This window comes from Phaseolus vulgaris, chromosome 5 (assembly GCF_000499845.2).
Source record: "Phaseolus vulgaris cultivar G19833 chromosome 5, P. vulgaris v2.0, whole genome shotgun sequence".
Lineage (NCBI taxonomy): Eukaryota > Viridiplantae > Streptophyta > Magnoliopsida > Fabales > Fabaceae > Phaseolus > Phaseolus vulgaris.
The window spans coordinates 21,575,190-21,591,304 of record NC_023755.2 but is presented as its reverse complement, the minus strand read 5'-3'; the positions used below and the strand labels follow the sequence as shown (position 1 = coordinate 21,591,304).

Sequence of the window (16,115 nt, the reverse complement as noted above, 5' to 3'; positions counted from 1 at the left end):
CCAATGAATTTCTAGGATACTTCCTAAAATCTTTTTTTCCGGAATATTTTTTGGATTTTATTTTTTAGAATGTATTTTTTTATTCCGAAATTTGTTTTCCATTTTGATTTTCCAATTCTATTCTGGAATTTTATTTCCATAATATAAACACTATTCTGGAATTTCATTTCCTGAATAAAAAAAACTATTCTGAACTTACTTTTCGAGAATGTATTTTTTTTAATTCCAGAATTGCTTTTCCGGAATGAAGGACAGTTCTGGAAATTTAAAAATGGATAGGATGCAGTTAAAAAAAGTCGGGTGTAGGAAGAATTAGCCTGAAAAAAGTTCTTTCTGTACATATCTAAAAAGAAAATCCAAGGGCACAGCCCATTGTTCAGATTGGCATCAATCTCCTCGTAAGCTTTAAATTCACTTGACCTCCTCAATCTGAATTTCAGAATCAGGCGATAGTTTAAACTTGAGAATCTTGTGAAGCTGACATAAAGGTTTTACTTGCTTTGTTGGAGGTTGACTTGAATCAATTAGTCTTGTTCTAGAGAAAAGATTCACTTCAGATGATCCCGTCTCTTCATGAACCACAGGGGTATCTGCATATTATCAAATAACTTATTTTAAGCAGTTCAAAGTGGGAAGCAAATCAAATTAAAACTAGTTCCATAAAACATGAGTATCTTAACAATTGCAAAGGCATCGATCGATTAAGGGATAGCTATTCTTCTGAAAACATATATTGAATATAGAGGATATTCCTCATTGGCTAAATCTTCTACAAGTTCATTTTATTGTTTGCCAGAGACTATAATTGCTGCATGGCTGGCGAAGCAACAATTCCAACTTCCAAATATAGACTACAGTTACATGATCTATTACAGGTACATAAAATAGTACATAGGATGTCAGATGCAGAGTCAATTAACGGATGCTACTAAACATGCCGACAAATAGAGCAGCTGTGAGAATTTTGGGAAAAATGTAGATAGCAACATTGTAGTAAAGAACCCATGATTTTCGATCTCAACGAGGACAAGAATAAAACATTGTAAATCTGTTTCAGAGGTAATGCGGAAGAATCAGATTTGGAAAACAGTTATCTTCTTTTATAATGACAAAAGCATTGACTCTTTAACAACCAAGGATAGAGTATCCTCACAAGTGAGACATAATTCTAGTTTCCAAGACTAATAATAACCTTTTTTCAGACTTAGTCTGCACACGTTATCTGTAACTCACCTTGTTCGGTAAAAGCAAGACATGTGCCAATTGACTCCTCATATTCCCCAATCTGTACACAAAAAACCATAAGAAATAACAATCCTTAAATCATCATTATCCATTCCATTCAGCGAAATTACAAACAAAAATAACAAAAATTGATAGAAGCAACTTTAGCCAATTGAAACTTCTAGCTGAATCAGATCATTCAAATTATTTGCCTAATCCTATAGGTAAGCATTGAAGAAGCATACATCCAAACAAATGGACAGCTTTCATTAATCTATATAACTTCAACAGATTCCCACAAGACTACAAAAAGCACCAAAATTGCAACATATAACTTAACCCCAAAAATTCTAAACAATCAAAACCGTAAAAGCAGAAAGGCAAGGAATTTTAAAGCAGGGAACTTACCAGCTTAAATTTGTCATCAATTATCAATACTGGGTTTAATGTATCAAGGCCCTATCATTAATAAAATTTAATATAAGCATACTTAACTTAGGCATGATAAGCAATAAAGATCACCAGAAAAATGCTGGTGAAACATAAAAGGAGAAATAAAAGAGAGAATCCACAGTGAAATTAAGCATGTATTTGGATACAGAATTTCACAATTTCAAAGACATTGAAATGTATTGATTTGGACAGCTTTTAAATTCAAATTGTTTCATTTTTTAAATGTTTTGTTTAGATAAGAAAATTCAAATTTATTAAATTTTATTTTTTTTGTTTGGAAAGTATTTTAATTACCACAAAAATGTCAAAACACAAAATAGAAATCTTAAACAGTTATACAGTATCATCTCATTTGAATCAAGATAAATAATCCTGTTTATCATAAAAAGAAAACGAATAATGGCACCAGGTCGAAAATCTACGTAGTTGATGAACTTAATACACATAAAGTGAAAAATATGAAGAAAGGGCAACCGGTTGGGGAACTTACGGTAAGAACATACTTGGCATTTGCTGGAAGGTTAATTAGGTTAGAAACACTGTCCAGGTCAAGTAGAACATATTCATCTTGATCCTCATGTTCATATGAAGCTGAATTTGCCTCCATATTCCTGTACATAGATTGCAAGTAAAAACTGACACTCTGATAGCAAATCTGAAATGAAGGAACAAATAGTTTATGCCATTATTTTTGTTTTCAAATAACAATAAAAAAAAAATATTCCACAATATAGGTTATTTAAAGACCACAAAAAAAGTTTTCTTATAAAAACAACTCGAAATTCTTGGAGTAAGTTCAAATTACAAAAACAAGAGTTGAGATTCTGTTTTTTAAATCAACCACCTCAGAAGATTACCATTTTGGGCATTTCCAGGTAACATAGACACAGGTAAAGTTAGATATTTTATAAAAAAAGGGTAAATAAATCACAAAGAGCATAAATAAGTTTGTAAAACAAATTGAGCTATGGCGGAAACTGGGATTCAGGTAATAATTCTGAATACAACTAGCAAAATTTGAAATTTAGAACCCTAAAATAATATAACAAATGTTGAGGAGACAAACACCAAAAACAAAATTCCACACAACAGCAGAGTTTCAACTGTGCTGCCATTTGTATCAAAGAGGGTGCTAGACTTGTCAAACTATAGTTTCACAATTTTTATTCAAATTTCAAATTCCATCATTAACTCATTTATTAGATGATCATTTCAATTATAATTTTGGTTTACACTATTGGTATCGCCCCATGAAGCAATCCTCTTTCTATCTTTCTCAATATCCAACACAATCACACATTCAAGGCTCAAATTCAAAATTGAAACAACCCTATGACACACTAGGTGGTGAATGACTATCACAATTAGTCCACTACAAGACACACTTATTATGAAAATTACACTCGACCCGAAAGAAAATAGCTTAATCCATTTTAACATTCTGAGAAAATAAAATCCAAAACCTAACTAACTAAGGTGGTTGGTTTACTTGTGAGAAACGTATAAAAGAGGAAACGAAGAATACACCTGGAGTGATACAAATGTGAAACGCAGAAGAAAAGGCTTCGTGTTGGGTTGCGCGGCACAGCGCGGTGAGGGACACAAAAGAAGGAGAGGCTGTGGCACCAAACTACGGCAACGAGATGTTTCGATTTGGGTGAGAGGTGGTTAGGGATTGGGCGGGTTTCTCACTGCTGCAGGAAGCACACAGAAAGTAATGATAAAGTTTATTTGAGTTATTCATAAATTACTTTTTAAAATATTGAAATCTAATTAAAAATTATTTATGAAAAACACAAATTATAAAAGATGAATTTAATGAACCTTACAGATAATATAATCATGGCTGAGGAAAATTTTCACTAAAAATAATATCATTTTAAATATTATTATGATTAAAAATAATTTTATTTTCTATAAAGTGCACTTTATTAAGTTTTGATATTAAAAATAACAAAGAGTTGTTAAAAATATTATCTCAATTAATTGCATGAGATAAATAAGAAAATAAGATAAAAATATTTAAAATGTGGTTTGTTTACAAAAATGTGACTTAATGAGATGAGAATAGTTCCTGAAAATAGATTTATTTAATAATAACTCTTAATCTCTAAATTTTAAATTCTAGGTTGAAGTGCAATGTTTTTCATTTTTTTTTCAATAACAAAATAATGTTATGTCGAAGAATAAATTAGTTGTACGGGATCAGAACTTATAGCGTTCAGAGCTCGTCGATAAGGCCTCAATATTTACTTCAAGCAGGTCAGTTCGGCAAATGGGATCCACTTGTATGTCATATGGCTTGGCTCCAGGGGTGTGCTTAGCGTGACCAGATATGTGGTAAGTATGGTGGGCTAGAATGATGGGCCACACGCTTGGAATCAGACACTTGCATAGTAACCCGTATTCATGCATCCGATACAATTCCTCATGTATAAGTTGGACAGCGAAAGGTGTCAAGGGATCTAGGGGTGCATTTAGCACATTCAGGTCCTGCATAGGAAAAGCCTTATGTGTAAGCCCAAGCTGAAATGCGTTAGGATTTATGGAACGTACACATGCATGGTGCGGAGGGTTGCAATTGGGGTTTGTTGCATGATATAGTCTTAAAGATAGGAACGTGAACCTGTGATTACTTGCGGTCTACACCCTATAAGCAAAGATACTTGAAAACGACTTGGATCTTAAGAGTGGTTGCCTTGGTTGATGCCCATGTGGTTATTCTCTTAGGGTTTGTTGCATTCCAAGGATATAGTATTCTACACAACTATGCTATTAAGATTATGGATACTATAACATAATTCTTTTTATTGAATATATTCTTACTAGAGATAGGATTCTCAGGAAAAAAGGTGGTTACCAGTAGTAACCTAGCAATACTCTATAAAAGGGGCCTGAGGTTCCAGGTGAAGGTACGCAATTTTGAATACTGAAACTAGTTGTTTCTTATTCTTTGATAAACACTTACTTATTTGAGCGTCGGGGTGCGAACGGTCGTAAAGACGCCCTTTGACCAGTCATCGAAGTCAACCGACGACCAAGTCAACCAGCAATGTGTAAATTTTTTTTTTATTATAAATTTAAACTTTAAAAGTAAATATTTTTTTAATATTATTTATAGGTTAGTTTTTTTCTTTTATGCTATTTTATTAAATGTTATTTTAGTAGGCGCAACTTAAGGAGTATTAAGTATTTATTTAGGTTTAGTTTATTTCCATTCAATTTTATGATTCAAGTTTTTTTTAAAGATTGTACTGAGATAATTTAATAAAATAATATTTTTTCTGATTGTAATATTATCTTATATTAGTTTATTTATTTATTTAATTGATACATCAACTTATAAGTTATTTATTTAAGAATTGACCTTTGCTATGTATACTTCATTTCTTTTATTTTTATTTTCAAATGTTTTTTTATAAAAAAAAAGAATTATAAACTCTAAATACTTTTGTTTACCCTCCATGGATTGTTCTTTCAATTCTTCTTACAATTTTGTTTCTTCACTTTATAGAAGGTAGGCCCCTTTTATTAAATAGTATTAAAATTTTCATTCCATAATCTGTTCATTTCTTGAAACAAGTATTTTGTCAACAAAATCTATTAACTCCTTGAACTTACAAATTTTATTCTTAACCGATCAACATTTTGTTGACTCCTTGAACTTTGTATATCATTTACCTGTAGACTCTGGTCAAATATAATTTTTGTTTCAATTTTTTTAATCCAATTATCCTTTTATCACTAAATCGAATAAACACTAATTGATTAAAATAAAATAAATTACAATTCATATTCCTTTCAATTTCTTATTTTTCATTTTGTTCTATTTTTTCCAGACAATATTAGTTGTCAGATAAAAAAATCTGCAATTTTAATTTAATCCTCAGTTTTGCATACATTTATTTATTTAACTTTTTATATTTCAAATAAATTATTTCCCAGTGATAAATAAATGTTAGATCTAGCAATAAGATCAGAATAGAATTAAATTGAGTAAGAATTAAAGATCAAGCCAAAATCATAGATTTTTTACAAAAAGTAGAAAATCAAAATCAGAAAATAAATTAAAGATCAAGCCATGCAAATTGTGTAGTAATATTAACCATTCAAATTAAGAATAAGTTGCATGACATAGCACACAAAAGCAGAGGTACAACATTGGACAAGAAATGAACAAAATGAAGCACTGACACAGACAGAAAAGGAAAACAAATTACTGTATCAACGTCTCCAGGAAAGAGTGTGACACAAGGAAAAAAATTGAACACTTTAAATATTGTTGTTCATGTTAAACATAACACTTTCAAGGGAGGAAAGAGAAAGAAAACTACTCTGGCAATTTGTCCTTCAAATAGTTCAGAACAGCTTTAGTTCCTTTAGACAAGACAGTCCTTCGAATGCTGAAACAAGTGAAGAAACATCAAAATTTTCACCAATCATTGTTATCAATTATCAGTTCATTTTGGACACACACCCAGCTTTCCCATATGTTGAGATCGAGCTGATCTTTATACTTTATTTCTGTTTTGTTAGGAACTTAAGCTGCATAGAATTTTACTTTTGCAGTCAAGTTGGTTAAGTAAAACTGTAAGTAGGGGTAATACACACCCTTTGCAGTTTAACACTTGCTCAATTACTATATCTCTAAAACTCTAGTTAAATTAAGGGAAGTTGACAAAATTTAATATTCTTCACTCCAGTCCAAAATTCACAATTTATAGGTTGTGGAGAAAGTGCTAAAGTATATGGGGATAATTATGTAATTTCGCTAATACTAAACATTTGTAAACATAGTGAAATCGGTGAGTCACAGAAGCGTCGAAGCACCATCCACTTCAATCAAGGACACAATGTTCATTATGAAAGAGGCAGAAGAATGGGGGAATGATTATAAAATGTAATTCTTGGCATTGATCTTTAGAATTTATCTTTCCACATTTGAAAGATTGTTAAACCTAAAGCGTAAATATAGCAGAGAGGCAAACAACAATTATACTTGCAAAACCCAGACTGTTGCCAAAAAAAATAGTTCTCCATTTTGATAAAGCATGTGGGAAGGTCGGGGCAGGGGGAGGTTACCTTCTGAGAGGATTCCCATCAAGTCTCAACGCCTGTAGGCTTGGTTCCAGCAAACCCTGATCAAATAAATTTCTAAAATAAATGCAATGAATCAAAGTTATAGCAAGGATGCAGATGATAAAGTGACCTCATGGAGACTGAGTCAAAATAAATTCAATCAAAATTTCCTGTTTGATCCTTTTACATGCCCAACATTGAGACTTATTATATCACCCACTATTTCTCGCAAATTCGCAATACATTTGAATGAGAAATACAGCCTCAGTAAAGAAATGAAACCACCACTTTCTTTTAAATTAGAATCCACTATCAAGTGTCATTTCTATTTTCTAACTTTTTTTCTTAATAATATTAAACTTCTATTTTAATAGATTATGTACATATTTTTATTATGTTAATTATTTTTTCATTAAGCTATATTGTTTAGATTCTACTTAAATAATTGCTTATACGTATCTGTTGGGACTTTTGTCAGTTTGGTCAACAAAATTAACACCCACTCTCCCCTTTTGAGAGAGGGACTATATATATTTCTCACCAGCTCAGGTGGAAGAACTGAGATGTTGTTATCAGATAAGTCAAGCTCCTCGAGAGAAGTGAGATTCTTTAACCCCTGAAAAAACAAGTTCATATATGTAAGCAAAGGAAAGAAAGGTAATAAAAAAAATTAGTTAAGTAGTAGTCAAGTAGGAGCTAAGTTTCCATGTGTGCGGGCATATACAAGACTCAAGCTTTAGAGGTCAAATTATAAATTCAGCTTTCTAAATCACTAATAATTAAGAAAGTATACGGAATTCAACATAGTGAAAGATTGAAATATGACATTTCTCTTCAATCATAAATTCTTTGGTAGACAAAAATTCAATTTTATGAACTTGTTACTGTGAAAGTACATTATCTATAAGATTTGAATTCAATAGGCATACTACAAACAGCTGGACCCTAAGCCATTGTCATTAACTAAACAATATAAAGTTCAAGGATATTATCATAACTTTTCACGGTATATAAATAAACAAACAGTTACACAAGCTTAATCCCTGTTTTCGAGCCACAGAAAAAATGTTACCACTGGAATTGATTGAAGGGAATTCTGACTCAAGTCAAGGACCCGTAGCTGATGCAGCCCCACTATATCAGATGGAACTTCACTGAGCCTCATCCTTCTGTTAGTTTTGTGATGTTAAAGTTAAACACAGGCTCCCAAGAAGATAAAGAAAAATGAAAGTTAAATCTGTGTATGTGTGTGAAGTTGTCTTCTTACACTTGCCATCACCAACCTTAGGTGAAGCTCTTGCAGGTAAGGCAAGCTAGAAAATGCAGGACCATCTAGTAATGAAGCTGCATTACCGCTTAAATCCAGGATCTGAAGCTTAGGCACCACTTCAAAGCCATCTGAAGGAATCTATTGTTCAAAGGACAGATAAGGTCAGTCACAGCGTCATATGATTTACATTTATGGAAGATAATAAAGCGTGTGAACATAGAAATTTCACAACTATTAGGATTTCTATCACTATAATCACTGACGGATCCTGAGAGGAAATAATATATGGAAATGTTTCATAACATGCAGCAGATTAAATGCCTATTATAAAAATCTAATCACATGAAATTTTGAGAAATACTAACTACTAACCCTTTTGGCCATTGATTGCCTTCAGAAGTGTTACTAACGTTATTAGAACTTAAATAGTACCGGTTGTCTAGTAAAAAGAAAGAAAATAAAGACTGAACTTGTCAATGATATAACTATGCAGGAATTAAAACAATCATTGACCTCTTTATTCATGCTAAGAGAAGAGTAAAATGTACAGAAAGCAAGGACCATCAACAAGAGATAAAACATATTATTACTATGGATTTTACAATTTGAAAAACCATAATAACTATTCATAAAGTATTGTGTTCAGCAATGGTTTTTATACATGTCGATACCACCATTCATTTTATAAGAAAAAGAACAGAGAGAAGTTCTCGGGATCATTAGTTGTTACCTGTCTGAGGGAATTGTTGTCTATCTTCAAACATGAAAGGCTTGAAAGTGATTTAAGAATTGAACTTGGCCACTCTATAATTTGATTCTTAGATAAAATCAATGTCTGGAAAGTGTACAATGTACAAATGAATTAATACAGCCTTTTCAATCTGCAGGTCCATTTATGATCAGAATACCTAAGAAATCTCCCTAACCCTCAAACATCTATCAACCAACAAATTAACATTAAATATTGAAACATATTATCATTAATATATCCATAAATTGCTTTGAGCCTGAATCTTCATGAAATAATCACTCAACAGAAAGAAAAGGGCGTAGCATATGAAAAATGTTTAACTTTATACAAAGAAAATGAAGGTAACTGTGAAAAAAAATTCCTTGCAATTTAGTGGAATGCTAAGGATCATTTTTCGTTGTAGTATAATATTAGCGTAAGCACAAAAAGTGGCATAATTACAAAGAAAAAATTGTAAACAATAAATTATGGTACACAGAAAAATATGAAAAAAAAACAAGAAAATGATTGAAAAAATTACAATCATTATGAAAACCAGAAGATACGGTTTAACCTGGAGTGAAACACAAGAAGAAAGTTGAACGGGCAACTCCTGGATGGAGTTTCTTGAAAGATCAAGTTTTATGACCTCCCCTGATTCCCACACTTCTGATGGGACAGCAGTTAATCCCAACCCTTCCATAGAAAGTTCCTGAAGACAATTATAAATAGATGGGTAATAATTAGTGGGGAAATGAATGTCTGGATAAAGAAATTTGATGGAAGTTAAGAAACCTAACAAAGGAATATATGGGTATTTTGTTAGTCTATAATGTGATTACACATATCAGACAGACATAATAACATTAAAGAATGCATTGTCAAACTACAATGTAATGTAATCAACTTTGATATTAACATCATGATTGTTACATAAACATACTCCTTTTTTTTTGTTTTTTTATTTGACAAAGGATTTTGAAATTCTTATCAAAAGTAATAAAAAAGAAAACTAGATTTTGTCCCTTATTCCCCTATTACAAGCGCAACGCCATGTGCCTGACTTTGATAGTTGAATTTTGCACAGAATATTTAAGTATCATCTAGTGTCCTACTAACCTCTATAAGCAGAAGAAAACATACAGAATGAGTTCCTTGGAAAAAACAAGTAATTTCAAGCAACTAATTGGCACATGTATTATTTTGTCTATGCAATAGTACAAAGTGACTTTCCAACCGTGTTGAAGCAATAAATGCACATTGGGATATCAATACACTGACACGGACTACAAGCATCTTATCATAAAAAGGAAATCTATGGAATGAATATTTTCCTTTTCAAGAGAAGCAACACCTTTGAAGTGATAGACAATCGTGTAGCCATTGCGATCACCTCTTCTTTTGATGTGGTTACAGTTTCAGAATCTGCAGAAGAATTTTACAATATTGTACCTAACATCAGTAACGGATTCAAATTTAAGTAAAATGCATAATGGATCTAACATTGTAAGATACCTTCATCTGTAGAGAGTCTGCTTCGTAGAAATTTCAGTAACGCTGGTGTAGGTCCAGATACTAATGAGCTGGTGAGAAGAAAACCATTAGAGGAATATATATATATATAGAAGTGTTGACCTCTGAAAGGAGCATTTTCTGTACCTTCGAAGAGTTCTCAAAGGATTTCCACTAAGCAGAAGTTTTCTCAATGTAGTCATCTTTCCTAAACAAGAAGCAAAAGGTAGAGATTCAGTGTCAGCAACGAGAATTGTCAAGCATACCCAGGTCCAGCACCTGAAATTATTGTTTATTTAGAACTCGTTATCACAGGGAATGTTGCCCTGCTTTTACAATTTTACTACTTATCAGTTTCTTTGCAATTCTTTTAGATACTGAAATCAGTACAAAGAGTTGAGATAAAAAAAAATTATGTTCATTGCATATTTTCTGTACAAAATATCAGTAACAATTTTTTTTTTTCAAAATAACGAAAACTGTACTTATCATAGCACCAAAATTTGCTGACCTTACCCATTTCAGGGGGTAACCCACTCAATGAATTATTAGAAAGATCTAAAACTAAAAGACTCAAATTGCATGCCTCTACTGGATAGTCCTTCAGCTGTGAATACACAAAATCAATAAGCAATTGAATTAATAATCAACTATTGAGGGAGAAGAGAACTTTAACAATCAATTATTTCCCCTAAATATTGTTTCTTAACACACTATTATTGCCTACCTGGTTAGAGTGAAGAACTAAAGTTCCAAGTCGATTAAGGGCCGCTATCTCCACTGGTACGGTAGAAATATTGTTATTCCTAAATTAAGAGGAAAAAAAAATAAACACAGAATGTATGAGAAATGCAGCTGGTTCAAACAGAAAGAAAAACAACGCAGAGTATGCTTTTAATAATATGAAGACTTGCATCGGAATAGGTTAGAATTTGACCCCAAATAAAGCTCTGTAAGTGAATGACAACCATTGATTGATGAAGGAATTGCCAATATTCCTGCACGGGTTTGACACATATAATTTGTAAGTCAGAATGTATAATGGAGAAACCAAAAAGAAAAAAAAGTTGACCATTGTTTAAAGAACTCACTATTTTGATGAAGGTCAAGACGAATTAGACGTGAAAGGCCTCCAATGCTCACTGGTAACCCAGTCAGCAAATTTTTTGCTGTAGCAAGGGTAACAACGTAAGAAAGTTTGCAAAATAAAAAATTTAAAAATAGGAATAAAAAAATTTACAAATAGGAATAAAATAATTAATTGATATTATGCATGTGACCTTAGAGAACAAAGGACCTTACATGCATTGAATTCGGTAAGCATGGTCCATGATGAAATGAGATTTTCTGATATCACTGTTAGCTTGTTTCCCTAGCAAAGACAAAATGGTAATGTATAGAGAGCACCGATTAATAAAACTATATTTTTTTAAAGGTTTAAGGAGATGTTTGCAGTCAATTAATATACAAATTTTTGCTACTAACTACTACCTCCATATCTAGCTTAGACAATTTAGAACAATTTGCTAAATCTTCTGGCAAGCTTGTAAGAAGATTGTTTGATCCCTGCATCATAAGCCTCATTTCATCAAACAGCACGTACAAGAATTTTACATGAATAAAGACTTACACCAACAAATAGAAAAAAAATTGTAATTGATTTCAGTTCAATTGTAAAGGCAGGTAAAGTATGTTAGGGAAATTTCACGGCCCCCAATTTAAAGTAAACACAATCTTCATGAATAGATTTAAGTATGCTAAATGACCTAAATCAATGACCAAGAAATCAAAATATATAATCACGAAAAGGTAAACTACATAATCTATTCACTAAAATTGTGCTCCATTTGTTTAACTTTGGGATCATAGGGACATAATATATCTGGTGAAGACTATTATCAAGACCATCTAGTGAAGTCATGCATGTGATGTCACAAAAAATAGGTTCAAGCTTAATTCTCTTTTAAGAAATCCACCATTATGAAGAGGCGAGAAGAAACTTCACAAATGGAAGGGTAATTTATGTCAAAGTAGGCACTACACTGGTAGAGACAAATTGCCACATGCATGTGACAGTTAAGAGGAAAGAAACAAATTCTTTGGAAGTGTTGAACAAATCCTTTTGGAACAAGAAATAATTTAGCCAACAAATTGCAGTACATCACTATTGTTATCAGGAAGGAAACTCCTTCCTTAATCATAAGCCCAAAAGAAACATTACTCCATTATTTGTAGTGCAGTTTGGACTTTGGATACTGGTTCTCAAAGTATCTCATTTTTATCAGTTAGTATGTCTAACATTAACATAGAACAAAGTGAACCCCTAAAGAAGCTTGAACACTTCAAAAGAAGTAGCTGTGCCCATTTTCTTATCTTTTATATTTTACAATTTCATTCCAATACAAAATGAGAAATATCACAATAATTACATTAGTATTTGTCATATTTATAACATTTTATTATTCCTACAATGAATCATGCTCACTTTTAAAACATTGGTTCTCTTTGATTTTTCTTTTTCTTTTTACACATTTCACCATGTTAAGACTTGTGATTTATTTTAATGTTACACAAATTTTATATTTTAAAATTATAATAGATGTTTCATCTTCCATAATTTTTTAAATTTGTCAGACATCACTGTTGCATGTTGTATCCATACTTTCTAGTGGGGTCTGTAAACAAATTCCATTTAGGCGTCAAAACAATAAATAAACTTGATAGCATTCAAAATATCACAAGCACAATGTGAAAAAACCACTTTTATGTAAGATAAGCTGCACAAGTTCAGCAAGACATAGCCATTACCTTTAAGTCCAACAATTCTAAGCATCTGCCAAGCGAGCTTGGAAGCTCCGTGAGCCTATTATTTGAACAATCAAGCCTAAACAAGCAAATGCAAAAGCCGAGCGGCACGCAAGTCACATATGCAAAACAGAGTAAGTACAAAGGGAAGGAAACTTCCTCATATCAACCAAGCTATGAAAAAAACAACAGCACAGAATTCAGCATACTTAACAAGCGATGCAGCCGATCCAATCTCCTCCGGTATTTCAATTATCGAATTGAACGAAACATCCAACATCTTCAACTGAGGCAACCTACAAATCATAAACAGACAACAATGAAAAATCCAGCGACACATTTTCAAACTGAAAACAGTTAAACAAGCAAAACTAAATCGTTACAAAAACTCACTCTCCTATAGCTGCGGGAAGCTGCGAGAGACAGTTGTGGCTGAGATTCAGCACAGCGAGAAAAGGCAAATTTTTCAGATCTTCCTTCAACCATCCAATGCTATTGTGAGCAAGAATAAGCTTCTGAAGCTCCACAGCCTGTAAATTTCATTCCAATTCAAATTTCATTCCGTTTTCCTATTGGAAATAAAACTTCGGTTCAACTATGTACAGTACCTCCCACCACTTGTCGTCGTCGCCGCCGCCGCCGAGCCCCTCCAGATTCCGGTAAACCTCGTCAGGTATTTCTCTGTAAATCGAAACAACAGCGATAGCAATGGGCGAATGAATTGAAATAACGGAAAACGTAGAAATGAACAGAGCAGTAGAAAGAGTTGGCTAGGGCTTACGTGAGGGAACGATTGGAGAGGTTGAGAGAACCAGAGGCTCTCGCCGCTTTCAGCAACCGATTCATGGCACCGTGATCAGATCAGATCCAGCGCAGACGAAGAAGAACAGGTTCCAAATTTCAAATGATTTCAAAGAGGTTAATAATAATTATTATAATAATGATTCTTTCATAGCATGAGAACTTCACAAGCGAGTTTATGAAATCAAGAACATGACACTGTTCAAATGAACTGCATTTTTTCCATTTGGTGCAATTTCAATTCAGCTTGGTGTGCAAACATAACAATAATAATGTTAAAGCAATGGCTAAACTAAAACTTCAATTATCTCAATAGGATATCGTATATAATAGATTCATTACGCTTAAATATGGTAAAATTAATACATTTTTTATTGTAGTTTTTGTGAAAGAAAAATATGATTTTGTATCTATAGTATGATATTAGATGACAAATTAATTAATTGTAATACAATCTTAATATATATTATTTTAATAAGGTAAATGTTATTCATTTATTTTAAAATAAATATTAATGAACTAAAATAAGTAATTTAATTTTTTGGAAGAACAAAAATAAATAAAACTATTTTACAAAAGTTAAAATTAAAAATTTTACATTTTACAAGAGCTAAAAATATTATAAAAAATTAAACTAAATCTCATTATTTTACTGTGATCAAACACAAAATTGTTTAATACTAATCATGTTAAAGGCTTTCTATGAGAAAAAATGGAGGATGGATAGAGAGATACGGATATATATAAAAAATGATACCAACACAAACACAGATACAACCACTAAGTTTAAAAATGTAGGATGTGTAATATATCATTATAAATACATTAAAATGTATTAATTATACTTCACAATCTAACAAATAAAGATAAACAATTATAAAATAAAAAAAGTCTAACTAAAACAAGATGTATGTAAAATATTATGTTTGTTCATCTTCAGAAAATACAACTTTCTAAATCTAATTCATCAAGAAATAAACTAATAATATCAAGAATCTTATCATTATCTAATGAAATGAAAAGTCATTTTAGGTAATATTTCACAATTTAGTTTTCTCTTCATTTTATTTTGATGATGAGTTTCTTGAGAGGAGACAAAAATTGTTATGAATAAATACTAAATTCTTCCCTTCTTAAGTGTTTCACTTATTTTCAAAGAATGTATAAACGAATGTGATGGAAACCATCCAGCCACATACATCCACATAATGATGATGAAGAAGAAACATTGGATTTGAGGACAAATCCTTTTCAAGAGGGAGGAGATGATGGAAGAGGCCCAAGCCCATGATAGAAAAAGCCCAAGCCCAAATACAAGTTCAAGCTTCAACTCAAGCCCAACAAATAGAAGATATGGGCCAACTAAGCATCATTGGATGTGTTTCTTTTGTAATTACTTTTGAGTATTTTTAGTAGAACATAAAGGGAGGTGTAAATATAAATATAAGAGGTGCAAATGTATAAAGCTAAGCCACACCTTCCATGTGACATAAAAAGAAGGTGTAGGTGTAGATTTAGGAGGTGCCAAAAAAATGAAACCAAGTCACACTTTCATTGTGACTAGGAATTGGCTCCAAATTCAAATGCTTCTCATTTGAATTTCCCTCCACTTTCTTTTTAATTTCCAGCCCTCTAAACACTATAAATAAGAGGGCTTGACTCATGTATTTGCAAGATTAATTGAATAGTGAAATGCTGCCAAAATTGTGCCATTCTCACTCCTTGCCTAAACTCTCTTAGGAATAGGCTTTTAATCTTCAAACCTTCACCTACAAAGGGAGTTGGTTGAACCACTCCTACTCTTCATACTTCTCATGCACCTCCAAGGCTATCACAACTCTTAGGAGAGCCTTGTTTCGCCAAATATCCATGGAGCTTCCGCTAGTTCACCTCAAAAATGCAAAGAAGAAGACACAAATCCATCATTTGGTATCATGAGCATAGGTTCTACAAGAGCTAAGTGTCTTCTCTCATTTTTGTGTTTGTGTTCTTCTTATTTGTGTGTTGTTCATCACTTGTTCATGTTGTCTTGCTATTTTTTGCTTTTTAATTTGATTTAGTTGCTGTTTTAAGCAATTCAATCGGTGCAAAATGTTTAAATTGTTCTTGAGCTTCTTATTTTCATATTTTGTGTAGGAATCTATATGAAATTGTGTTGCTGTTTTGATTTTAGGTTGTTTGAGTCTTGTTTGAAATTCTGTTCGGTTCATATGATTTGTCTTGAGTCATTTTAATTTCTGA

At 32.1% G+C, this 16,115-nt stretch overlaps 2 protein-coding genes across 5 annotated transcripts; both read right to left on the bottom strand.

Moving 5' to 3' along the window:
* Positions 1-289: 289 nt before the first annotated feature.
* LOC137835289 (uncharacterized) lies at positions 290-3,471 on the bottom strand. 3 transcript variants are annotated; one of them, XM_068643735.1, is made up of 5 exons: positions 3,205-3,471; positions 2,168-2,332; positions 1,633-1,683; positions 1,234-1,285; positions 290-590 (listed from the first exon to the last, which is right to left on the bottom strand). In XM_068643735.1, exons 2-5 carry the CDS (start codon positions 2,294-2,296, stop codon positions 412-414), a joined length of 411 nt encoding a protein of 136 aa, XP_068499836.1. In that variant the 5' UTR covers positions 2,297-2,332; positions 3,205-3,471; the 3' UTR covers positions 290-411. The 3 variants fall into 3 exon arrangements, with proteins under 3 accessions (XP_068499836.1, XP_068499835.1, XP_068499837.1); XM_068643734.1 differs by having other exon boundaries at positions 2,168-2,288; positions 3,205-3,393; XM_068643736.1 differs by lacking the exon at positions 1,633-1,683 and having other exon boundaries at positions 3,205-3,403.
* Positions 3,472-5,765: 2,294 nt separating this feature from the next.
* On the bottom strand, positions 5,766-14,250 carry LOC137835288 (plant intracellular Ras-group-related LRR protein 6). Of its 2 annotated transcripts, none has more exons than XR_011085063.1 (21): positions 13,855-14,193; positions 13,682-13,754; positions 13,467-13,603; positions 13,283-13,369; positions 13,077-13,152; positions 11,760-11,834; positions 11,571-11,640; positions 11,360-11,437; positions 11,206-11,266; positions 10,996-11,074; positions 10,785-10,875; positions 10,416-10,476; positions 10,272-10,339; positions 10,111-10,181; positions 9,331-9,468; positions 8,757-8,861; positions 8,024-8,164; positions 7,829-7,925; positions 7,298-7,372; positions 6,760-6,815; positions 5,766-6,080 (listed from the first exon to the last, which is right to left on the bottom strand). XR_011085063.1 is itself a non-coding variant. In XM_068643733.1 (21 exons), the coding sequence occupies exons 1-21, from the start codon at positions 13,917-13,919 to the stop codon at positions 6,008-6,010; spliced, it is 1,761 nt and encodes a 586-aa protein (XP_068499834.1). In that variant the 5' UTR covers positions 13,920-14,250; the 3' UTR covers positions 5,766-6,007. The 2 variants fall into 2 exon arrangements, 1 of the variants encoding a protein (XP_068499834.1); XM_068643733.1 differs by having other exon boundaries at positions 8,040-8,164; positions 13,855-14,250.
* Positions 14,251-16,115: the final 1,865 nt, after the last annotated feature.